The sequence below is a fragment of the Girardinichthys multiradiatus genome, chromosome 20, assembly GCF_021462225.1.
Source record: "Girardinichthys multiradiatus isolate DD_20200921_A chromosome 20, DD_fGirMul_XY1, whole genome shotgun sequence".
Lineage (NCBI taxonomy): Eukaryota > Metazoa > Chordata > Actinopteri > Cyprinodontiformes > Goodeidae > Girardinichthys > Girardinichthys multiradiatus.
This window is the reverse complement of record NC_061812.1, coordinates 31,485,978-31,511,853: the sequence shown is the minus strand read 5'-3', so window position 1 is coordinate 31,511,853 and position 25,876 is coordinate 31,485,978. Positions and strand designations below refer to the sequence as shown.

The 25,876-nt window shown below is 39.4% G+C and overlaps 1 protein-coding gene across 3 annotated transcripts in view; it reads left to right on the top strand.

Annotated features, from left to right (window-relative positions):
* Nucleotides 1–25,876, top strand: part of srgap2 (SLIT-ROBO Rho GTPase activating protein 2) — a 79,986-nt gene that overhangs the window by 37,190 nt on the left and 16,920 nt on the right. For all 3 annotated transcript variants that reach the window (XM_047347617.1, XM_047347616.1, XM_047347618.1), the window contains exons 3-9: nt 10,683–10,845; nt 20,579–20,641; nt 21,597–21,812; nt 22,150–22,278; nt 24,280–24,501; nt 24,600–24,701; nt 24,799–24,996. In XM_047347617.1, coding sequence (XP_047203573.1) covers nt 10,683–10,845; nt 20,579–20,641; nt 21,597–21,812; nt 22,150–22,278; nt 24,280–24,501; nt 24,600–24,701; nt 24,799–24,996 — 1,093 coding nt within the window. The remainder of the gene's footprint in view (nt 1–10,682; nt 10,846–20,578; nt 20,642–21,596; nt 21,813–22,149; nt 22,279–24,279; nt 24,502–24,599; nt 24,702–24,798; nt 24,997–25,876) is intronic.

The window sequence follows — 25,876 nt, the reverse complement described above, 5'->3', positions numbered from 1 at the left end:
AGAAGGGGACATAAAAGATGCACTCTGAAATTCACTGGTTTAGGCAGCTCAGTTTATCTGGCGGCATTTAATAGGAGAGAGCAGGCTGTTTCCCTGTGGGGAAGTGCTAGCTAATCATAAACCACATGCACACACAAACTTGGCAGAGCTGCTGCAGATAAAGGAACCCAGGGGTGACGTTTTACTGACAGAATTGTACCTATTTTCATCTAACCTCTTTGACTTTTGCGAAGTGACAAGGATTAAAATGTCACAGCACCTTTTTAAACCATGTGTCAGTGGGCCTGTTAACCACAGCTATGTTGTTGAGGTGTTCGTCCTGGACATTAATTTTACTTTTTAGATGTCAAGACACATTTTAACAAATGAGAAATGAGACAGTTTGAGGCCTACAGAAGCACAGCAGCTTATGTCAAAAACATTAAAAGAGTTTTTGGTTGAATTCACTTTCTAACATGCCAACTTTGTTAGCTACCATCAAATTACATATCCAGATTATTTGTTGGGCTGCACAGTTGTAACCGCTGTTGCCTTTTAACAAGAAGGTCCTGGGTTCGAATTCTGGCTTGTAGTCTGTAGGCATGGAGTTTGCATGTTCTCCCCGTCCAAGCATAGGTTCTGTCTGAGTACTTTGGTTTTCTCCAAGAGTCCAAAAACACGACTGTTAGGTTAGCAGGTTACTCTAAATTACCATTGGGAGGGAGTGTATGTTTGCATGGTTGTGTGTCTCTGTGTTGGCTTGTGATGGACTGGCAACTTGCCCTGTTGGGATGGGCAATCATTGTGAATTTTTCTTCTTTTTTTTTGTGATGATTAATTCTACATGATGGTGTTTGCCAACTTTTATTATTTTTTCTTTAAAAATATGGATATATGCAGTTATTGTGTGGTGGTTTCCTAAAGTAGCCTCCTTAATAATCGGTACTTTGTTAGATTAGTTTTTGTAATTTTTAAGCCCAGTATTTGGCCTTTGACAGTAGCTGACAGTCACAACCATAAAATCTCTTGCCAAAAATGTAGAATACAACTGGGAGGAAATCAGAAATTTCCATAGCTTCTTCAGTGTTCCTGTTGACCTCTTGGCAGCAATATTTCACCAATGTCAGTCTCATCTTTTCAGCAGTTTTGGCGAAACGTCCAGTTTCTTTCATGTCCACCTTGTTCCATATTTTCTCTAGTTATCGGTGACTATCTTCACTCTTCAATGAAGTATATATGAGGCTGGTGATTTTTTTTCACTCTCCTTCTGACTGATACCTTTCTACAGTATGATCATTCTTAACCACTCGCAAACTATGGCTGTAGATAAATGATGCATATGAGCAAATGTAAATTCATACTAGCTAAACTTTGACTCAGGTTAATCAGATACCCTATAATTGATGGGAGGAGGGAATTCAAGAAGACAGGTTGCTGAAACAGAACCAAAAGGTGCTTGAACCAGGAATTAGTTTAAGGTTGTGCACGTTTAATCAGGCAGGTTATTGCAGCTTTGTATCTTAATATTTTGTGGCCTGTGTGTGTGTGTGTGTGTGTGTGTGTGTGTGTATACAGGATATATGGATTATATTTATTACCTCACAAAAGCCTGGTATTTTATCAGGGGTTTGTATAGTTTGAAGAACCTCTCCACCTATATGTCCCTTTATTTGCCATTCAGTTATAGACAAATGGCACTGGCCACATCTGTTCACGCAGTTTGATTCTGAGTCATACAGTAAACTGACCCATGTTGGTAAAGCAGTAAAAACAAATTGATGTGGGCTAACGTGAACAGGTTTTAGCTTTAATCAGCTGGAACTAGATAGCTACTATACAAAAGCAGAGCTCTTTACATTGACGAAAAGGCCACTAATGTGTTTTTTAGTTGACCAACTTTGTTTGTTTTTACTCTTTGACTTTTGGAAGTATAATATTTTTGTGCTAGCTTACTTTAAAATGAACCCATGTGTGAATTGTGAATGGAAGAATGTTTATTTGGAGCACTGAGGTTTGACCCATTTAATTAAATAGAGGGAACTTTTGGATGGAAATGTGCATATGTTGATTATTCACGGATGCAGATTTGAAGGAGTTCCAGGTTTCTCTTATCATCACTGCAGTGTTGTAAATCTGCCATTGAACACTTCATGCAGGCAGGAAGAGCTGCAGTGTCATGATTTTCTAAAACAGCTTTGAGTCATAAGTAAATGCCTGCTCTTCCAAAATTATGTTTAGAAATTTGATCGGTAGAAACTAGTTCCTCATTCTTCATTTGTTCTTACTTAGAATCAGTGAAGACCTTAATAAGAGAAGTGAATGCAGTAACTAGGAGACACACAAGTCTTCATCTACATATTGAAACCAACTTGTTTGTTGGCTGGTGCAAAGTCTCTGCAACTTATGCAACAAAGTTAAAGTTCACTTTGATAGTTGTTTGTAAAATGAACAGCTAAAAGAAATGTGAAGATATGAGAAAATTCTTTTTTGGTGGAAGCACTGTGAGTGAAAAATTATTTGCTCCCTATTAGATTTCTTCAGTTTTTTTTTTTGCAACACTTAAATGTTTTAGACCATCAAATAATACCTCATGTATTAAGGGAAAACCAATCTGGGCCTGTTTGAAAAAGAAATTGACCCCCGAACTTAATAACTGTGAAGGAATTTTGGCCTTCAATTATTTTTAGAATTGTTTTAATTCACTTTCAAGGTGTTTTGAGAATTAACCGCCTGTTGATGGTCATGCCACAGTATCTTAATTGGATTTATTTCCAGACTTTGACTAGACCGCTTTAAAACCTTCCTTCTTCCATACCGATGTGGACTTGCTGGTGTGTTTGTATCATTGTCCTGCTGAGTGATTTAAGTGTGTGCTTAAGTTCACAAACTGATGGTTGGACATTCTCCTTCATGATTTTGTGCTAGAGAGCAGAATTCCTGGTTCTGTCAATTACAGGAAGTCATCCAATATTGAAGCTACAAATCAGTCCCAGATTATTACACCACCACCATGTTTGACTGTCAGCATGATGATGTTTTTCTAAAAAGCTGTTGTAGTTTTACACCAGATGCAACAGGACACAAAAATGTTTAATTTTTGAGTGTCCATCCAGAGAATATTTGCCCAAAAATCTTTTGGATCATCAATATTTTTTTAGCAAAAATGAAACTGGCCTTTATGTTTTTGATTTCTTTGGTGAGCAGAGGTTTTCACCTTGGAAATATCCCATGGAGGCCATTTTTGCCCAGCCTCTTTCCCACTGTTGAACACTGCCATTAACTGAGAAGGTGACATGTGAAGTTCTCTATGTGTTGTTCTGAGTTTTGAGTTATTATTGTGTCTTGGAGTAATTTTGGCAGGCCGGCCACTCCTGATAAGGTTGATCACTCTTACGTGTTTTCTCTATTTGAGGATGATGGCTTTCACTGTGGTTTGCTGACGTCCCAAACAGTTACAAATTGCTTTATGACCTTTTCAATACTGAAAGATCTAAATGCCATTGCCTCTCATCTGTTCTTGAATTTCTTAACATTGGCTCCTGATGTGTTGCTTTTTGTGATCTTTTTGCCTACTTCATATTGTCAGACAGGTTTTATTTAAGGAATTTCTTGACCCTACAGGTCAGGCAGCAATCAGGCCTAGTTGTGGCAAGTGATATTGACCAACAAATATGGTTAATCGTAGTTAATTTGTGATTTTCGAAGGGGAGGGGGATACTTTTTCACAATGGGCCCTGTTGGTTTGGAAAGTTTTTTCCCTTAACTAATTCAATCATCATTTGAAAACCACATTTTTTACTTACTCGAGTTATCTTTGTTTAATATTAAATTTATTTGATGATCTGACTCATTTCAGTGTGGCAAAAAATAAATATCTCAAAACCTCTGCAGTAAGGCAGTTACTTTTAAGAGGCGTTACATGCAGATTTTAACGTGTTTCTTAAGAAACAGGAAGCTTTTTCTGCACTTTTTTGATCGACTAGATGTTCCAAAATTACCAAAACATTTGAGAAAGTCTGGGTCTTTTGTTCTGTGCAGTTTGCTTCATTTCCTATTTTTAATTCCGATATACCAATGACCTCCTCAACTGACACCTTCCTCTTTTTTTCCTCCACCGGCGCTCTTCTTGTTTCTTAAACTTACAAACTACCATAAACACGTTTTTCTCTGCAACCCCCACATTCATGGTCCGTCTGACACACAGGCGCAGACTAAAAGGGGTTAATAGGTCCTCTAAACGAAACCCAATTCCTACCATGAGGACATGCCACCCCGACTCAACGTACACCCTCCAGCTCAGATCAATATACAGACAGTCGAATAGTATGTGTTCCATTTTGGGGAAGGGAAAAAAACAGTGAATAAGAATAAAAACAGCTTCTCTGTTTGTTCACATGCCGTGGTCCATTTAGATTAGAAAAACCTGAGCCACTTATTACAGAGTGGTCAGCATTTATTCATGTATTTATTTAGCTTCTCTGTACCTCCAGCATCTGTGTATTTAACACTCTTCTTGCATCTGCTGCTGCTCTGTCAGTGTGCTATGCTGGAATTTCAGCTATTTTCCAGTTCTGTGTTTATATTTATGTGGCTGTTTGAATTGAGATGTGTGTGTGTGTGTGTGTGTGTGTGTGTGCGTGCGTGCGTGTGTGTGTGCGCGCGCATGCCTGAGGGGCTTCCTGTGGCTCATACAGTCTCCCGAGGCCGGGCGTCAATGGTGCTCCAAACAGTGTGGGGTGTGAGGGTTGTAAGTATGTTGATCCCGTAGAGATCCCTGGTATGCGTGCTATTTGACAGACTGCACAGCAGTAGCTACAGGGTAATATGGTTAAACCGTATGGTGTGTATCCATGTGTTAGTATGTGTGCCTGTGTGTGTAAGTGAGTGAGTGCCCTAATTTGCCACATTCAGAGGTTGTCTTAGCAATTCTCCTATCAAAGTGTCCCTTATGCTAAATAATATGTGTGATTCTTTGCACCTACCTAGATTTGGAAGAAATGTTCTCATGGCTTTGTGACCAAAAGTGGCCTAAATATTTAGTTTTGCATCTGCAGATTTTCTTTTGGTCTGGCCAGTGTCTTTCCTACTCCAAAAATAACCACAAAATAAAAAATCAAGTTTTATCTCTTTGTGACAGCAATGATTGAGTCTGGAATGAATAAGATCTGGAAATTTTAATGAATATACAGGGGTTGGACAATGAAACTGAAACACCTTGTTTTAGACCACAATAATTTATTAGTATGGTGTAGGGCCTCCTTTTGCAGCCAATACAGCGTCAATTCGTCTTGGGAATGACATATACAAGTCCTGCACAGTGGTCAGAGGGATTTTAAGCCATTCTTCTTGCAGGATAGTGGCCAGGTCACTACGTGATACTGGTGGAGGAAAACGTTTCCTGACTCGCTCCTCCAAAACACCCCAAAGTGGCTCAATAATATTTAGATCTGGTGACTGTGCAGGCCATGGGAGATGTTCAACTTCACTTTCATGTTCATCAAACCAATCTTTCACCAGTCTTGCTGTGTGTATTGGTGCATTGTCATCCTGATACACGGCACCGCCTTCAGGATACAATGTTTGAACCATTGGATGCACATGGTCCTCAAGAATGGTTCGGTAGTCCTTGGCAGTGACGCGCCCATCTAGCACAAGTATTGGGCCAAGGGAATGCCATGATATGGCAGCCCAAACCATCACTGATCCACCCCCATGCTTCGCTCTGGGCATGCAACAGTCTGGGTGGTACGCTTCTTTGGGGCTTCTCTCCCGGATGTGGGGAAAACGGTAAAGGTGAACTCATTAGAGAACAATACATGTTTCACATTGTCCACAGCCCAAGATTTGCGCTCCTTGCACCTTTGAAACCGACGTTTGGCATTGGCATGAGTGACCAAAGGTTTGGCTATAGCAGCCCGGCCGTGTATATTGACCCTGTGGAGCTCCCGACGGACAGTTCTGGTGGAAACAGGAGAGTTGAGGTGCACATTTAATTCTACCCGTGATTTGGGCAGCCGTGGTTTTATGTTTTTTGGATACAATTCTGGTTGGCACCCGAACATCCCTTTCAGACAACTTCCTCCTGCGTCCACAGTTAATCCTGTTGGATGTGGTTCATCCTTCTTGGTGGTATGCTGGCATTACCCTGGATACCGTGGCTCTTGATACATCACAAAGACTTGCTGTCTTGGTCACAGATGCGCCAGCAAGACGTGCACCAACAATTTGTCCTCTTTTGAACTCTGGTATGTCACCCATAATGTTGTGTGCATTTCAATATTTTGAGTAAAACTGTGCTCTTACGCTGCTAATTGAACCTTCACACTCTGCTCTTACTGGTGCAATGTGCAATCAATGAAGACTGGCTACCAGGCTGGTCCAATTTAGCCATGAAACCTCCCACACTAAAATGACAGGTGTTTCAGTTTCATTGTCCAACCCCTGTAGAATAGCACTTTCATCACAATCCCAACTGCATTATTCATCCTGACTGACTTAAGTAACCAGAACATAACTCTTAATACAACAGCAAAAATATGTTCACATGGTCAGATTTCTTTTTTTTAAGTGTTATTTTAATTACCTTTGTACATATTTTCTGTATATAGAGATATAATAAGGCAGTGACTCTAACAGAATGATTCGATAAAGGACCTCACACAGACTATGACAAGGTGAGGATCTCCATAAGCCGCATATGGTCACTCATGTGTAAACTTCTGATATAAGCCAAGTCCTGCTGTAATCTACAACAAGATTCAAGAGTTAAAGAAAGCATGAAGTCCCAAAATGTGAACTCAAGTTACAATAACGTAGCACAAACAATGAAGACTTCAAGAGATTTGGACATGATTTAGACATGTCCTCTACAGATCTTCTGAATTGACTTCGACTTGTGCTCTAAAGACTCAAGACTGAACGTGTGATTTAAAGACTTCAGACCTGACTTGGACTGCAGTTTTGAGACTACAAACTCATAACTGTTTTCATCTGATGGAATCAGGGGTGAAATTAAGCCAATATGTAGAATATTCTCCTATGGAAGAGTGTATTTTATTAATTTGCCAGGGACGTTTACCTCCACCAGTATGCTGCCGCCTTTTGCTGTTTAGATTATTTTGACTGCACAGTACAACACTTTCACATACACCCCCCACCCACGCAGAACCTTACACCGGTGATTTCACGGATTTCCACACCCTATATTAGAAACTTTGACTTAAACCTTAGTTTCTGCTGAATACATTTATATTTCAGAACTTGTAAACATGGTGTTTTTTTTGTTGTGGCCTTGAGACAGGTTATAACTGTATTTAAAGGATGATTTGTGAGAATATAAAAAAAGTTCAACACTCAAATGTGTTACCTTGTCTCCACTATTTCTTAACTTATGCTTATTTATATTTTTGAGAGGCAAAAATTATATCCTTGTAATATTTTCTCTTTACCTGAAGAATGAAATTTTCTGAAAATAAAAAAAAAACGTGTTAAATGAGGTTGTTGAAAGACTAGGTGACATGCATCTGTTGAAAGAGAATGTTAATTTCCAAACAATGTTTGGAGAAATATTTGAGGGTTTTGTTACATGTTACATATTTTACATGTTTTTTTACAGCAGACAGGATTCATTTTAATGATATATAGAAATATCTGTTCATTGTGACCTTTGGGTATTGAAGCTTCTTCCACTATTTGCTTGTGTTGTCCGAGAAAAGGGTAGTAATTCAGTCAATTGGCGTTGCTGCAAAGATCACTGATGAGAACAGGGTGACATGTCACATGGAGGTGCCGACTATCTTCTTGAAACAACAGAGGAACCGCTACTTTGTGTTGTACAACTGGCGGAGACCAGACAAATGGTGCAATCCGAGGGAAGTGAACACACAGCGTTCACATGACTTTCTACTTTTAAACACATGGATAGTTTCGGGATTCTTGGTGTTTAAGGAGAGTGTGGGGGATTTTTGTCTTTCTTTGTCATGCCACGGTTGTTGTTATCATAGCCATTTGACCTGTGACATTATGTATCACCTCGTCCCGTCCCCCCCGACACACCTCCCCACAGACAAAACCCCCAACTCAGTGCCCTTCAATCAAAGATTTTCTCTGTCTGTTTGACATTGTGTGTGCTTCGGTCATTGCTGTGCTTTCCCTGCACCCCCCACCTTGTGTGTGTGTGTGCATGCATGTTAGTGTGTGTGATGTAAATGCCTTGCAGCTCTTGCTCTTTCTATCCAGCTAAAGCTGCTCTTAATGACACAAAGGCCTTCTTTCATCCACTTACACTCACTCATAATCCATTTTACCTACTAGATCATCCATGGATCACCCACTACTCGTACTGTACTTACACACACACACACACACACACACACACACACACACATCCGTGTTTTACTATCTTTATGAGGACTTTTCGGTTACTTCCATTGACTTCTATTCATTTTCCTTGATTTTTAGTGCCTAACCCTGACCCTAACACTTACCAGTTAATACCTAACCCTAACCCTAACAATAACTCAATTCATACCCTAGTCCTAAACCTAACCTCTGTCCCAAGAACGGAATTTGAAAAACTGAGGACCAGAAAAATGTCCTCACTTTGTCAAAATGTCCTCACTTTGCGATAAAAATACAAAAAATGGTTCTCACTCAGCAACAAGTACAAGAACACACACACACACACACTCAACTTGCACTTCTGTGTGAAGTCTGTGTGAAAGCAGTAGCATTGTAGCTTAGCAAGCAGTTATTTACTACCATAACATTATTCCAGTGACTCCATGGCCACTTGAGTCAGTTTTGAGTTATATTTTTGATAAAATAGCTATGAGTTGTCCTTTTTCTGCCACTTTCGTTCTTATAAACAGCAGCTGTGCTTTTGCATGGAGTGTTACCTCTTCCTGATGGCTTTTCACCCCGGTTGAGGCCTGGCTTTCAATCTCTCTGTGGGGGTGTGTGAGTTTAAAAGAAAAGATGGCTGGTTTCTGTTCAGATCTGGCTGGGATTTGGTTCTGTTTCTGAGCTTGTGGTTGCACATTTTTGCTGTGTGTGTGGGTGTTTAAAACTTGCGATTTATACAATAACTTTCCTATGTATCACTATTGAATTGTACACTCCAGACAGTTCTTTTTAAAATGGTCAGATTTTGTATTTAACCAGTAGCCTTGTATATATTGGTGTTAATATGTTTTATTATGAGAGAATTTGGACTGAAAATGGTCTTCAGAATGGGAATCTATTTAATCTTTTAATGTTTCATTCTTTGTTTTTTGACATTTGGATGTCATTATTTATTCAAGGGAGTTCCTGATGGTGTTGTCAAAATAATCAAAATACCAACATCGATATAAAAAAAAAGAATTATCCAGATACTCGTTTGCGTTAAACTGGTATATACTGATCAATTCTTATTTTTTGACATTGTTGCGCTTCTTCCAGCAGCAGCGGTGCAATAACAGAGAGCCTCAGCCCCTTCCCTTCCTGAGGTGCTGCCAATACAGTAAAATAAAATAACTGTGACTGAATCGAACGTGCACACTTCCACAAAGGATATTAACACTTATTATACATTTATCTTGCCTACTCTTTTGCCATACAGGGAAGTGAAACTTAAATTATATATTTTTCTAAATGAGGGCCTGAATCGTCCCATACTTATTGGTTTCACCCTAATAAAGGAAGTATAAATATTGTCTTATTGTAACTTAGCATATGTTTTCTCTTAACTAGAAAGAACCCAGTGCTTTAAAAAAAATGCTGTCGCAGTATTGAAAACGGTATTGAGGTTGAAATTTTAGGATCATGATAACCCTAGTTCCTAATCATTGGAATTTGTTTGACTAATGAAGACCTGTGAACAAAATGTTGCATATTTATTTTGTAAAGTTCAACATGGTGAGAGACTCCCATCTTTCACACTACTGAGCCATTTAATCACATGAATATGCTTTGATCTAAAAGGGCTAATGTACCAGTTTTCCATTCCACATAGCAATGTGGAGTTTTTATTTCTCATGGAACCAGATCACCGTGTTCGTACATATTTGATGTGTTCGTACATTGCTTGGGGTGAACAGCTTATGGCTGTATTTCAATAATGGCTTTCTTCCTGACAGTATTCAATAAAGGCCAGATTTGTGAAGTGAAAGTTTAATAGTTGTCAACAGATTCCACACCTGAGCAGTGGTTCTCTACAGCTTCTTCAGAAATACCATGAGTTTCTTGGCTGCTTCTTTGATTATTGCTCTCCTTGCCTGGCCTTTAGGTCAGTTTAGGTGGACAGCTATGACTGCAGGTTTGGCGTTGTATTATTCTTTATCCGTTGTCAGATGGTGAATTGAACAGTGTGCAATATTGTTTTAAAAACGAACTCTGCTTTAAACCTCTAGCTTTATCCCTGATCTGTCTGTTGTTTTCTTTTGACTCCATGATGCTTTTGGTTGGCTAATGTTAGATTAGATTTTGTTTGTAAAAAGCTTTGAAATATACATGTCATTTTTATTCTACTGTAAAATGGTGTACACTTCCTTATGTTTTTCTATCACTTAAAATCCCAATTAAATATGTTATGTGGTTGTAACTTCACAAAGTATAAAAACATGCAAAAGAGTTAGAATACTTTTGCAAGGTTTATAAAAATAGACTTGTTGGTTTTGGAAACCCTCTTAATGCTCCCCGTCTGTGTGTGTGTGTGTGCGCAGGAAGGAGCAGACCATCTTATCTCCAGTGAACTGCTGGAACCTGCTGCTGCTTCAGGTTAAAAGGGAGAGTCGTGACCATGCCACTCTGTCCGATCTCTACCTCAACAACATCATCCCCAGGTTCGCACAGATCAGCGAGGACTCGGGGCGGCTCTTCAAGAAGGTAATGCCATTTGCCAATTCATTTACTAGAAACTGAAACCATACAGAGAAGCAAGTATCATAAATCCATGTCCTGTGTCAGACATGCAAATCCATCTACCCTGTATCTGCTTTTTGTCCTGTCTGATTTATTGACAGCTGAACCAACCTGGGCAGTTTATAGTGTCTAGGATTCATGCAGCAGTCTGAATTTATCTTTGCCTTCCCAGTCTTTGAGGTAAAACAGGTAGGAATAAGGAATTGTAGTGGAAGAGCAGGAAAAGGAAAGCAAGAAGATACAGATGGGGGTGGTAAACATGATGAAGCAAATACCAGAGCCCAGTTCTCCCCTGGGAGATGGCTTTTCATCTCCAGCAAGGATGTTTTAGACTATTTGTTGTGCAGGAGTCCCACAGTGCTAGCATCGCTGCAGGATGAGGTAATTTATGCGGATCTTTGGAGCTTCTAAAGATCAAGCTTTGGCTGGGATTCAAAATAAGTTGGTATAGTATGTTTTTTTTTGTTTGTTTTTTTTAAGCAATGAGGAGAGCAAGGAGAGCTGGATTGTAGAGAATTTGAAACCCTCTCAGGTAGAGGAAGATAACGGCTTAGTACAAGTGTGGACCGAGAAGGAAAGTTGGATCTGCATGTGTGTGGAATGTCGAGGCAGAGGCGTCTGATTTTCATGCTGATATGATGTCTTTGAACCACATTTAGTTTAATCCTGATACACCAAAATAAAACAAAAGAAATCTGTCTTTTTCCTTTTCTCTCTCGCTCTTGATCTCGATGACTCATCATTGATTCTCTTTTTTTGTGTATTTTACAAGCACTGGTCGTTGTTCTACAGAAGGGTTGTTTTCATCTTGTCTGGTTCATAAACAGCCTGCGAACTATAAACCCACATAATCCTCTAAAGTCTAATTAAGCATATAATGAGTCCATTTATAATGTTTCCACTGAGCCACAGTAATACCAGTAATGCCAAAGGCTATGACCGTCTCACCAAAGCTCATATTAGAGAAGGCAATGTTGTAGGAGACTGAACTATTGAAATCGACTCTGCTAATTAGGGCTGCTGCAACTAGTACACGTAATTGTTCATGTTGACTAAAATAATCCCTCAACATCAATATTTTTCTGGATTGTTTTTATAATTTTTTTTACTACTTTTTTTATGAATTAATCTTTTTGTTTTACTTTTCAACAAAAGTTACATTGTTTTCTTTCAAGCTGCAATTTATTGACTTGCAATATCAATATTTACAATGTCGCAACTGAGGCAATATTGGTTTGGATTTCATATTTCCCATGCTATGGATGCACACCTTAAATTTGGTATTTTTTTGCCATTTCGATGTTCTCTAACCAGACTTTTTTTTGTTGCCAGGATGCTAAAACTTACAGATAATGGTGGGGAAATTGCAATAGTGAAAAAGAAGGACTCAGGAAAATGCAAGTTAATCATAATTAATATCACCATAGCAAAATTTGGCAATAGCATTGCATTTAGATGTTTGATGATATCATGCAGGCACACTCCTGGCGCTCAAGTGTTTCTGTGCCGCTCCAGTCGATAGTAGGCTGTAGGCTACAGTTTGAAACAAACATGGCGGGTAAAGCGTCTGCATAGCTGATAAATGTTCCAGTTTCTAAATGTTCTTGTGGTCTAAAGTATGAAAGTATTTCAAGTTAGACAGCATAAACAAGGGGTTTGGATGCTCTGTAAGGTTTTGTTACAAACTGCAACAACACAAGCATCATGCATGATGGGCAGCTGAAGAGACGACACTCCATATGCTTTTCTTGAGCTGACAAAAAAGACAGAACTGGCTTAAGTTTGTCTTACCATGCTTAATTTACTCCATTAAGGTTGGACTTTTTATCTGTCTGCTACTGTACTTCTCAACCACAATAAGTGCTTATGGAAAGCTTTGGACACATTATGACTCTTGCAGCAGTTAATGTGCAAACATTATCTACACTTTAAGTTTAGTGTTTACATCTTGTTTGTTTAGTGTTTATATCAAATGAATCAAATTTCAGACAAATGTAGAATGATGCATAAAGTTAATAAAGGCAAGTTAATTGTAGGTTACATGGAAATTATACAGTCTACGCTGTTATATTTTAACTAAAAAGGAATAAAGCTAGTTATTTTTTCTTTGGTGTTGCACTCGTGGCTGAAATCAGTCTTGCTATGTTTATTTCCACTTCAATCATGTCTTGTCTTTCTAAATTTTGGCTGTACAAAATTTTGCAAATATATTGTCATCAAAATATTGGTGTTTGTAATATTAACACTGTAACAGACTGTTAGATATGTAGTAATTGTTTGCTAATGCATTCTAAGCATCAAACGTTTACTCTTTGCCTTCCCATAAATTATTTAATCAAATGGCCACACCCCACACAGATTATAGTGCCCAAGATGGTGAAGATCACAGAGAGTTGGAAGCAAGGTTGAAAAAGAGAGATGTGAGGAAATTATGATATAATTATTGCAGTTGTCACCAATAATATTACCATTGCTTGGTTTTCTAATATTGTGCAGCTCTAGTCTGAATACTCACAAGTAAGGCTTTATATTTGTAAATACATAATAATGATGGCTTTGTTTTTTTCATTTTTTCTATATTGGAGCTGGACCTACTGTACATACATGTTATTCATGCTTTTAGGTTCAAGTCTTTGTTTATAGTACTATGTATAAGTTTATTGTAAAAATGAACAAAGGTAAAAAAAATAATAAAAATGCTTTTCTGAGGGAAAGTTAACCATTTAGTTTAGTTGGTAGATCAACAAATTAGTTGAGTTATTATCAATGGCAGCCCTAATGCCAATGAACATATTTTTGTAGACATTGGGTCTACAGAAATATGTTTAAGTTGTGGTCTTGGTGGGCCTGACAAGATAAGCCTGGGATTACTGAGACCAAAATGTCAGCTCACCACTGTTTACAAGTAGCAGGAACCAGCTGGGCCTGATTGAATGTTTTGATTGACTACGGTTTGGTCACTTTCACTTACCTCGTACAGCTCAATAGAGCATGTGCAGTCCAGCCTCAGTTATCCTGAGACCACTGTTGGGACCCAGCCATGGTGACAACATGAATGGCCAGTATGAGCTTTTCTTGAACTTTCAAAATAAATCACATTAACCTACTTCCAGGACAGCCAGGAAAAGAGGTAACAGCGGACTTCCCGTGACGTCACTGTCCAAATAAAATCACCGCTTTTGCAACAAGCTGACCTTCCACGCAGGTCCCCAGAAGAACTGGACGGAGGGACACAGCGCGCTAATGTCTCTTTGCTGGCAAACAACTCTTCACACTGGATCCTAGAGTGTCATAGGATCACGCGATCATATGCACCAAGTTAAGTAGGAATGAATTGTTTGTGTATCCGGTATTCATTCATGAATGGGGGTAATTAAGGTACAAGCGTTGCTTGACTTTCTCTCTGAGGTCTACAGAAGCAAACTGTGTTCCAGAGAGTTCCCAGCAGAGACCCTGTCTCTACGACGCCGAGTGGAGCAGTTTTCCCGGTCTGAAGGAAGGACAATGGGACCGCATCACTGTGGTTACAGCAGTAACGTGCAGACCGTAGCTCCGTAGCTGTGGGGTGGCCACCCCACCCCACAGCTACGGAGGTTAGCTGCAACTAACCCTTTGTTCACTGTGGATGCTGTCTTCAAACTTTGTCGCCCTGGATAACTTTCCCTCAGCACATTTCAAATAAGAGGTTAGGTTTGGGCAGAGAGAAATAGTTTAGAAAAATGTTTCGTTTTATCTGTTTTTTTCTTAGTTAAGACAAACTTTATAACGCGCCGTCCACGCTTATGCATTTTAACCCTTTTATTAATGGTATTTTAAAGGTATGTGTTTGATTCTGGTGCTAAGCTATAAGTTTCTTTTGCTAGCTTTAAACGCTAACAGCTAAGCACACGTGCTTGTTGCTAAAGATCATTTACTAAACTTGATAACTAAGTAACACAATTAAGCCCATTTTCCAAATATTTGGTTCTTATTCAAAATAATATTTCTTTAAATATTATTTAAAAAAATAAACACAGCTAATTAAACACCGTTGAGAATTGGTCATCCAGAAGGTTGGTTTTATTCATTTTATCTGATCTTGCATTGTGAATGGTTGTCTAAAGGTAGACCAATTATTGCTTAAGTTAATTCCAAGACTAACTTAACTTCACTTCCCGATTCTTCAAGATAATCCTTGGTTCTCAAACATAAATAACATTGCATGATAATGTTGCATCACTCTTTTGATCATGGTTTTCAACCTTCATTGATCAACTTGTTTATATTGTACATAGCCCATTAGTCTTCGTTATTCTTTAATTCTGCTTTGTAGTTTATTTGGATTGTTTTAGCATAGTAAAGAGCTTGTTGATTGAAATATGTGTAACTTTGAGTTGACTTATTTTTGTTAATAAATTCTTGTATTTTAAGAAATTGTGTGAATTCATTCCATGTGTGTACAGAGTTTATGCTGTTCAATAATGTCAGAGCTTCGCTCATCCCTTTCAATTTTGTCCTAATACCATCGCCTTACTGGGCTGGTATTCACAGGACAGCCCTTAACAGCCCTTAACAGACCGAAATATTATTATTATTATTATATTATTGTTAATAAATTCTTGTATTTTAAGAAATTGTGTGAATTCATTCCATATACAGGTCCTTCTCAAAATATTAGCATATTGTGATAAAGTTCATTATTTTCCATAATGTCATGATGAAAATTTAACATTCATATATTTTAGATTCATTGCACACTAACTGAAATATTTCAGGTCTTTTATTGTCTTAATACGGATGATTTTGGCATACAGCTCATGAAAACCCAAAATTCCTATCTCACAAAATTAGCATATCATTAAAAGGGTCTCTAAACGAGCTATGAACCTAATCATCTGAATCAACGAGTTAACTCTAAACACCTGCAAAAGATTCCTGAGGCCTTTAAAACTCCCAGCCTGGTTCATCACTCAAAACCCCAATCATGGGTAAGACTGCCGACCTGACTGCTGTCCAGAAGGCCACTATTGACACCCTCAAGCAAGAGGGTAAGACAGAAAGAAATTTCTGAATAAATAGGCTGTTCCCAGAGTGCTGTATCAAGGCACCTCAGTGGGAAGTCTGTGGGAAGGAAAAAGTGTGGCAGAAAACGCTGCACAACGATAAGAGGTGACCGGACCCTGAGGAAGATTGTGGAGAAGGGCCGATTCCAGACCTTGGGGGACCTGCGGAAGCAGTGGACTGAGTCTGGAGTAGAAACATCCAGAGCCACCGTGCACAGGCGTGTGCAGGAAATGGGCTACAGGTGCCGCATTCCCCAGACCTGGGCTACAGAGAAGCAGCACTGGACTGTTGCTCAGTGGTTCAAAGTACTTTTTTCGAATGAAAGCAAATTCTGCATGTCATTCGGAAATCAAGGTGCCAGAGTCTGGAGGAAGACTGGGGAGAAGGAAATGCCAAAATGCCAGAAGTCCAGTGCCAAATACCCACAGTCAGTGATGGTCTGGGGTGCCGTGTCAGCTGCTGTTGTTGGTCCACTGTGTTTTATCAAGGGCAGGGTCAATGCAGCTAGCTATCAGGAGATTTTGGAGCACTTTATGCTTCCATCTGCTGAAAAGCTTTATGGAGATGAAGATTTCATTTTTCAGCACGACCTGGCACCTGCTCACAGTGCCAAAACCACTGGTAAATGGTTTACTGACCATGGTATCACTGTGCTCAATTGGCCTGCCAACTCTCCTGACCTGAACCCCATAGAGAATCTGTGGGATATTGTGAAGAGAACGTTGAGAGACTCAAGACCCAACACTCTGGATGAGCTAAAGGCCGCTATCGAAGCATCCTGGGCCTCCATAAGACCTCAGCAGTGCCACAGGCTGATTGCCTCCATGCCACGCCGCATTGAAGCAGTCATTTCTGCAAAAGGATTCCCGACCAAGTATTGAGTGCATAACTGTACATGATTATTTGAAGGTTGACGTTTTTTGTATTAAAAACACTTTTCTTTTATTGGTCGGATGAAATATGCTAATTTTGTGAGATAGGAATTTTGGGTTTTCATGAGCTGTATGCCAAAATCATCTGTATTAAGACAATAAAAGACCTGAAATATTTCAGTTAGTGTGCAATTAATCTAAAATATATGAATGTTAAATTTTCATCATTACATTATGGAAAATAATGAACTTTATCACAATATGCTAATATTTTGAGAAGGACCTGTATGTGCAGAGTTTATGCTGTTCAATAACCTTTCTATTTAGTCCTAATACCATCGCCTCATTGGGCTGGTACTATTTAATAAAATATGAAAGTATTAATATTAAATAATATATTCATAATTACAACACCACTATGGTCTTCAGCATTTTTTCTAAATTTGCCTATCCACCCTAAGTTGCTTTGCCAAACCTCCAGTAAGACACACACACCCCCTCCCCCCTTCTTTACTCTCCTGCAGAGGAAGACATATGCTTAATATTCACCTGCAAAATCTACTTTTGCTTACATCACACATTCCTTGTTGCTTTATTTTTCCTTACTTTTGCAGCGTTTTTTTCACCAGTTAAGCCTCCTTTCATTTCGTCCTGCTGTCGGTTACCTGCCTCCTTACTGTTCAACTAAACAGAAACATAACTGAATGGTTTCGTTCATGGTTTTTTGCCTGTTCACCCACTTGTTCTCATGAAGATTTGGTTGTTTCCTGCCTGACCTTGTCATGTGTAAAAGGGACTTCTGCTACAAGATACTTTGCATGGACATTTTGTTCCTGTTTTGACACCTAATGACTTAAAGTAACATTTTCATAATTACATTTTTACATAAAATAATTTATCTCCTCAGAACATTAGGTTTCTTGGTAAAATGTACAAACTAGTGGTTGTTTGCAATCAAAAAATCAAACAATAACTATTTCAAAAGTCCAATATAAATATTACCATGGGTTTCTCCAGATGGAAATCATTTTAATAAATAATGCAGTCCCAAAATTATTCATCCCCTCCTTGACAAGCATTTTTAGTACTTAACAGAGCACCCTTTTGATTTTATGACTTGCTGCAAAAACATGATTCATGGCCAGAGACCAGCTTTTGACACAGTTCCTCTGAAATCTAAGCCAATTCCTCAGTGGCCTCCAGTTCACTAATATTCTGGGGTTTGTATGCTGTACTTGCATTTTCTTTAAATCAAAAACAGAGTTTTAAAGAATTTATGTTAGGTAATTCTGATGGCCATTCTAGTATCTTCAAACTTCTTCTGAAACCAAGCCTTGGTGAAAATGAGGGGCATTTTTACATGTATAGTATGTTTACTTTGTTCTGAATCAGTTGATGAGTTTGTTAACTTGTAACTTTGCTGTGTTCGGAGCTATTACAAAACATGGAGAATGTAATCCTCTAATATTTTTTCTAAGTAATGTGTAAGGCGAAATTATTAGAGAAGTAAGCCGGATGGATTTTAAGAGGACATCTTGAAAGTTTAATGTGGATTTATGCTTTACAAACAAACCACGTGGCCTTTGTTTATTAGCTTGTTCACTCTGCTGCATCCCACAATGCAACGTAAACCCGGCTTCAGCTTCTTCACAGACAGCCTGACATTTTTTCTTTTGCTCGACTGAATCCATCTTACCCTTCATATGCTGCAGGTTTTCTGGTTCCAGGGCAACCAAAGCAGCCTTGGTGCATCACTTAGCGACCACCATGCCTCACTGTAGGCATGGGTTCTTTTCAGCTTATGCTTATACCTTTCTTCCCCAAACATACCGCTGATATATATCTTTAAAATGTTCCGGTTTTGATGAATCACTTCTCAGAATAGAATCTCAAAAAGGTTTTGGCTTAGTTAAACAGCTGTGTGCAAAGTGGAGCTGATTTTTCTTGTGCTTTTGGGTCAGTAGTGGTGTACATCTTTCTGACATGGAAGCCTTCAGTATGTACTTTACTGAGTCAACTGAAGCCTTTTCGGCTGCTACCGTCAAGTGTTGCTGGAGGTCTGTCGAGGGTTTTGTCCACTTGCCTCCTCAGGAATTTGGACGATTCTCTTGGCTTGCCATATTTCTAATGTGCAATAAAACCTTACCGACAACAGTCCAGATATTTGAGGTGCTCTATCTCCAGCACACCTGATGTGGCTAATAAAGCTCTTTATTGGTGTGCTGTCAGCTGTGCCTGAGACCACACCTGGTTTGCAAATGTGTGCTCTTAAAAGGTATTCAGATCAGGGGCTTAAATGCTTTTAAGACTGCGGTAGACAATGAGAGTAGAATGTTCTGTTGAATTTAGATAGAAGTCTTTTTTTTTATCCTGTTTTTTGTAATTTATGCATTGCAAACAGGTGAGCACCCTGGAATGGATAAATGCATTATGCTGTATTCAATATGTTTATTCTGACAGAATAACAAAGTCTCTTAAAACCATTTTTTAGTCTTGATATCATTCTCCTACATGGTGAGATACCAAACATAACGAAGCTCTGTTGGTTTCCTGTGAAACAGTGAATGTCACAATATTTCCTGCTTTGATTAAGCCAAGTTCCAGATCACTACCCCTTCTGCAGGCGCTTGTTTAATCAAACAGCCCTGGGTGTTGTGAGTTTGACAGCTGAGAAAGTCGATGTTGATTTAACTTTTATGTCAACTCACTCGGGAAAGGAACAACACTGTCTTTTTATCTCTGTAGTACATGCATTTGTTAATAATTGTAATTGTTTTGAGGTGTTTCCCAATGTTGGTGGCGATATAATTTAAATGGTTTTAACAGGCCAAGCCGACATTATTTATAAGCATTTTAAAAACAGCCCAACTGACCAAAGCACTTAACAGAAACTAAAGCATAACATAGCAACAGATTAAAGGTATTTATATAGTTTATGTCTGATTGTTTTTTCTGACCTCCTTAAAATTTACTTTTATGGGCTCTCTTGTTCAGTTCAGTTTGTTCTCGGAAGTCAACGTTTAAAATTTCCTGGTGAGGAAAATCGGCTGGAATGCCCCTGGAAGTCTGACTTGGAACACCCAGACATCAAAATCCAGTATTGCTTCCATGCTCATAAAAACCAGCAATAGCTGTGATAATGAGCTATTTATCAGCATGCTGTATTACATCTCTTTAGTTTTTTTCAGTGTTTGAAAATAGAAATGCAGGCAAGAGCTACATCTGCTTGTACTGCTAACTGCTGTTGGACTAGTCACGGAAAACAGTAATTACCAAATTCCACTATTTTTCCGAATGTATTGGGTGTGACGTCCTTTCCAGATCCAAGTTCCAACTTCTGAGGTGAATGAGCTGCAGTATCTGCCCAGGATCCCAGCCGGATGTCCCCAGATATGACAGGTAGTCGAGTTAACAGACTTTTGGCTTTTTTTTTTAACCCACATCTGACTCTTTTGTCAGCTGTGGGCACAAAAAAGGCTTGAAGAGTTATATAACCCTCATCCCTCTCTTTGCACCAGCATTAGAACCAGCATCAAGAAAACCATAAATGTATTATCAATTACCTTTTGCTTAGTTACCTGGATTTGAGACATTTCTGCCCATGCTTGATTGACTAATGTAGTCCTGCTTTATGATGGGAAACTACAGGTTTGTCACATGTCTGGGTTGGTGTAGATTTAATTTGCTGACCAGGCAGATGGTCATTTGTTTTTGAAGACTATGTTAATGTATTGCTTAGAGCACTATGTTCACACAAGCCTGTATTATTTTTCTCTGTTCAGAGCAAAGAGGTTGGAGTACAGCTGCAGGAGGACCTGATGAAAGTTCTGAATGAACTTTACACGGTGAGAAAACCCCTTTAACTATCATCACACATCATGTACTCTTCTTGTATTAGGATTAGAAATCTCTTCAATAGATTTGGTCTCTGATGCTTAAACGGCTTTATTATGACCTTTTCTTTTAATGTCACCGACACAGGACTAAAGTATTTTTTTACAAAGGTTATCTTCAGCAAAAAGATATGTGAAGGCCAACTACAAAGAGTTTTATTCTCAATACGACCAGCAGCCTGACGTTATTGTTTTTTGTGATCTTTTTTTCTTTAAGTGAACTGGTTCAGAGTTATTTGATGGTTTATTGAAAGTTGGAGCTAACAGTGTGGTTTCTTCATATTAGTTGGCACAATCAGACAACCCCTTAATGCTATGATCCAGTTTTGTTTTTGGGTTCCAATCTGAGTCCACTATCTAAATTTCCATGTGTAACCAGATATCTGCCTAAACTGTATAGAAAGATGCTTTCTCGACACATCTCTTGCCGTTACACACACTAATCCTCACTCTTGTTTTGGCCTTTTTACTTTGTCACATGCATTATATTATCTGGCCCTTAATTCCACCAAATGACTGAGTTTATTTCTGGCTTTATACTAAAGCAAGCTACATAGCTGTAGATCAGCCAGGCCCATAAAAGCAAGTCTTATCCTATAATTACAGTGTATAGTAAGCAATAGAAATAGATCTGGTTTGAATGACGCTCACATGTATGCCCGTACACAGAGGTGTGTTTGTCTGCTGTGCTCTTTGAGGGTCTGAGCAGAACTGTTTAATGACAGCCCTGGTGGTGGTCAATGAAATACAGCTGACACTGCACATAAATGTTCATCTCACGTGTTTAGGTCTTTAATGTGAGCTCATAGCGAGCCCTCTGAGCACAGCAGGTCCGCTTTCCAGAGCCAGACTGTTTGAAAACACGTTGTCATGTTCATCGATTAAAGCCTCAAATTCCTGCTCACAGGTGATGAAGACCTACCACATGTACAACACTGACAGCATCAATGCCGAGTCCAAGCTGAAGGAGGCGGAGAAGCAGGAGGAGAAGCAGATGGGACGCTCTAGTCGACAGGAAGACAAGCATACGCCGCGCTCCCCCGACGCTCTGGGCAACATCAGAACCGAAGAGAGAGTCGTCCGCCGCTCCAGTGTGAAAAAAATTGAGAAGATGAAAGAGAAGGTGAGCAGGGTTGGTTGCTTTGGGGGCACTGAGGCCATCCAGCAGGCTGAGGATGGCTGTCTTGGCAGGTCACACACATGTCTTTGTCTCATGAATGATTTATGGCTGGCGACAGGCTTATTACTAACCTTGTCTGCCATAGCTGCGGCTAGTCAGAGCAACAAGGTTCTGCACCTTTTATCCCCTTTAATCAATACTGAGGTGTTTCACTTTAACACCTATTACCCCACCACCACCTTTCCTTCACGCATTCTGTGATCCTTGTTCCCCCTTTTACAGATTCTTCACCTTCTTTTTTACATTTCTCTGTTTTTCTGTTATCTTTTTCTTTGATCAGAGACAAGCTAAGTACACAGAGAACAAACTGAAGGCCATCAAGGCCAGAAATGAGTACCTGCTGGCACTGGAGGCCACCAACAGCTGCGTCTTTAAATATTACATCCATGACCTGTCCGACATCATTGATGTGAGTATAAACACAGTGTTACCATGTGATACAGGCTGGTGTCTGTGGATGTTGCCAGCACTGTGTGTGTCCTTTGTCCTTCTTTTTGAGCTTGAGGTTTCCCCTGGGTTTCTCTTCACATTAGTTTCAGCGCCTCTAATGAAGGCTGCAAAGCGGCTATGCTTTGTCCCTGTGTCCCTTTTTGTTTTCAAAGGCTTCAAACAATGAGTGGTAACAGCTTCTTTATTAGTATTTATGTGGTGTATTTTCTGCTCTGAGTTGAACCACAGAGTAAAAAACTCAACTATAAAGGCATAGAGAAGTGGTCTATGGTTTACTGGGGCAATGCATTAAAGGAGACATCCAGTTGTTTGATTGTGCAGCATATACTTGATATTATGGTGACATGAAGGTTGGGAAGCAGGCTGTGGAACAATGCAGCTGCACTGGACAGGGGTCCTTCACAGTCTGGAAAGCCTGGAATTTTATTTCAGTTTCAGAAAATATAAAAAAATATTTATACTTCCTGACTTTATTTCCTATCCCATTATCTAAATGTTATTCTTTCCTTGCTATTGTCCTTACTTCTTCATGTACTTGCTTCTTCTGTCCTTATTTTCATATTCCCCTGTCCTTTCTTCTTTCCTTGTGTCCCCACTTCCTTTGGTTCTTCTATCCTTGTCATCTATCTCCTGTCTTTCTGTAATGTCTTTCTTACTTTCCTTGTGTTCTTCCTTTCTTTCTTTAGTGTGCTCTTCCTTGCTTCAGTTCTTTCCATCCCTGTGTCTTTCCCTCCTTCCTTGTGTCTGCCCTTCATTGCACACTTTCTCTTTTGTTTCATACCTTCCTTTCTTCCTTCCTTCCATGTGCCCTTCATTGCATACATTCTTAATTTTATTGTTTCATACCTCCCTTCCTTCCTTCCTTCCTTCCAGAAGTGTGTCCTTCATTGCTAACTTTCTTTTCTTGTTTTATACCTCCATCCTTCCTTGTATCATTTGTTCTTCCTTCCCCTTCTTTCACTCATTCCTTGCATATATCCTTGCTTTCTTTCTCTCCTTACTTCATTCCTTCCTTCCTGAAATATTTGCATAGGAAATGTGTAGCCCCCCTGATTGGAAAACATCCTGTTGTGCGTCTGTTCCACCTTTGTTGCTCCGCAGTGGGATGCGTGAGAGACTGCAGCAGAAGTAGTCATAGAGCCAAACTGGTGTGAGCATGTCATGTAGATGGCAGCATGTACAGCAGAGCGTTCTAATGAACAATGCTGTTAGCTCTCAGTGGATGCTGGCTTATTGTGTCTATGTACATGCCAGGGAATGAGGCTGCTTTTCTTTGTTTTGTGTTTATTTTGTTACACCTTGTGTTGCAGCTTATATCTGAAAATCTCCTTCTCAAATTGGACAAGGCTGAAGCGAAACTAGTACTTAGGGTCATTTTAAATTACAATTTGTGCCAGGTGTAAAAAAATATCAAAGACAAACAAATGTGAATATTACAACGTGAATTTTGTCTCTCCTGATATTTACTTGTTGACCTGAAAACAATGAATAACCACACAGTGGTTCTCAAAAGGCTACACTCTCAAAAACATGGTTTAAACATGAAAGTAAACGTTAAAACCACGAGATCATGATGAATTCCTTCAAAGTATTCCTTCACATACAATGTGACATTTATTCTGCACAACTTAATGTTAAAGCAAACATGCTGGTAAAACAAATACACTTTGATGAAAGCCATAGTTCAGTCTAAAGAAAAACATCCCCACAGAATGATGCTACCACCACCATGTTTCACTATGTGAATGGTGAGTTTATTGTAATGTGTTAGTTTGGTTCACATCCAGATTGATTTTGTCTTGAATGGAGATCATCAGTGTATCAGCAGGATATCATTTGATCTCAACTTTCCTGTTTCATCATGTCTCTCACCACCTTTTCTTTCTGTGAAACTTACAGAAAGATAACACCGCTAATTACATATCAAGTATTTATGCTTATCTGAATGCATTTGTGACAGTGCTGCGACCTGGGCTACCATGCTAGCCTGCACCGAGCCCTGAGGACTTACCTGTCTGCAGAGCAGAACGTAGAGATGTCTAAACACACAGGCCTGGAAACACTGGAAGGAGCAGCAGAAAGCCTGGAGCCCAATGGGGACAAACAAAAACTGATGGAGACCTACAACAATGTCTTCTGCCCACCAGCTCGATTTGATTTTCAGTCCCACATGGGGGACATGGTATGGATCATCTTCTTTTTTTCCTGGTCATTGTGTGTCAAAGTGAGATAATTTCTTTGAAGAGGTGGTGATATGTTTGCATGTGTGTGTTTTTGTAGATGGGAATGATGTGTGCGCAACAGCCACTGGAGGTGGACCTCCACCAGAGGTGTCAGCAGCTTCAGTCCCGCCTCTCCACTCTGAAGATCGAGAATGAAGAAGTAAGGAACGTTTTAGCTGTCATTGTCGTGTTTCTCCTTTTGTTTCTAGACCACAAGTTTAAATTTCTTTTTCTTTTGTCCGTTTTTCTTCGACAAGGTGAAGAAGACTATGGAGGCCACTCTGTCCACCATCCAAGACATGGTGACGGTGGAGGACTACGACGTCTCCGAATGCTTCCACCACAGCAACAGCATGGAGTCAGTGAAGTCCACGTTCAGCGAGTCATATCTGAGCAAACCCAGCCTGGCCAAGCGCCGGGCCAATCAGCAGGAGACCGAGCAGTTTTACTTCACGGTTAGTGGAGCATTTATGGAACCAAAGGGACTGCTCTCAAACCAGACCAGCAGGCCTTATTAATTAACTTAAATACCACATAAGCAAGACATTTTTTTTAGAAGCACAACAAAACTGAAAATTATATTAAGCTCTTACTAAACAGAAACTGGAATTTTACAGCTGATAGTAAACGTTTTCTGATCAGTACTGATTACTTTGAAGCTATTTTCCACTATATATACTTACATTTTCTGTGTCATAGAAACATTGAACTATAATGGCTTTATGTTGACAACAAGATGGCTCAAAAGCATCCTAAAGAGCGAGGGTGAATAACAAATCTTTCTCTGTATCTTCCAGTGGTAAAAAGCCAAATCAGGTTCTACAAGGCTAAAAACAACAAACTTCCAAAAAATTAAAGTTGGCTGGAGCTCACTGAGCAATTTTTCAGACTTTTATTGCGCAAACAAAAGCAGATTTCTGTTATAACACTACTGTGACTTCTTTAGAGTGAGGCCAAAAGCAGCACAGATCTTCCACCATGCTTTGCTCTGGGCATGAGTTGCTTTTCCACATATTAATCCTTCTGTTTCAGTCCAAACCCACATCAGCTGCTAAAAGGTGAATTTTGTTTTGTCAAATCTGATTAAAAAACCACTCAGCAGGGTTTAGCAATCTCCTCATATTCACTTTTGTGAAGGTTTTCTGCTATCACCATCCAGTTGGTTCTTATGAAAATTCTGTGACCCCAAAATGCCACGCTTTGCTAACCTTCTCTAACAGTGAGCTTCTGGGATTGTTTTGTACATATTTTACCATCCTTCTCACTTTGTGTGGTGGCAGGATAAATATGGATTCCAGCCCTATTTGTCACAGTTCCAGCGTTTTCATTATTACT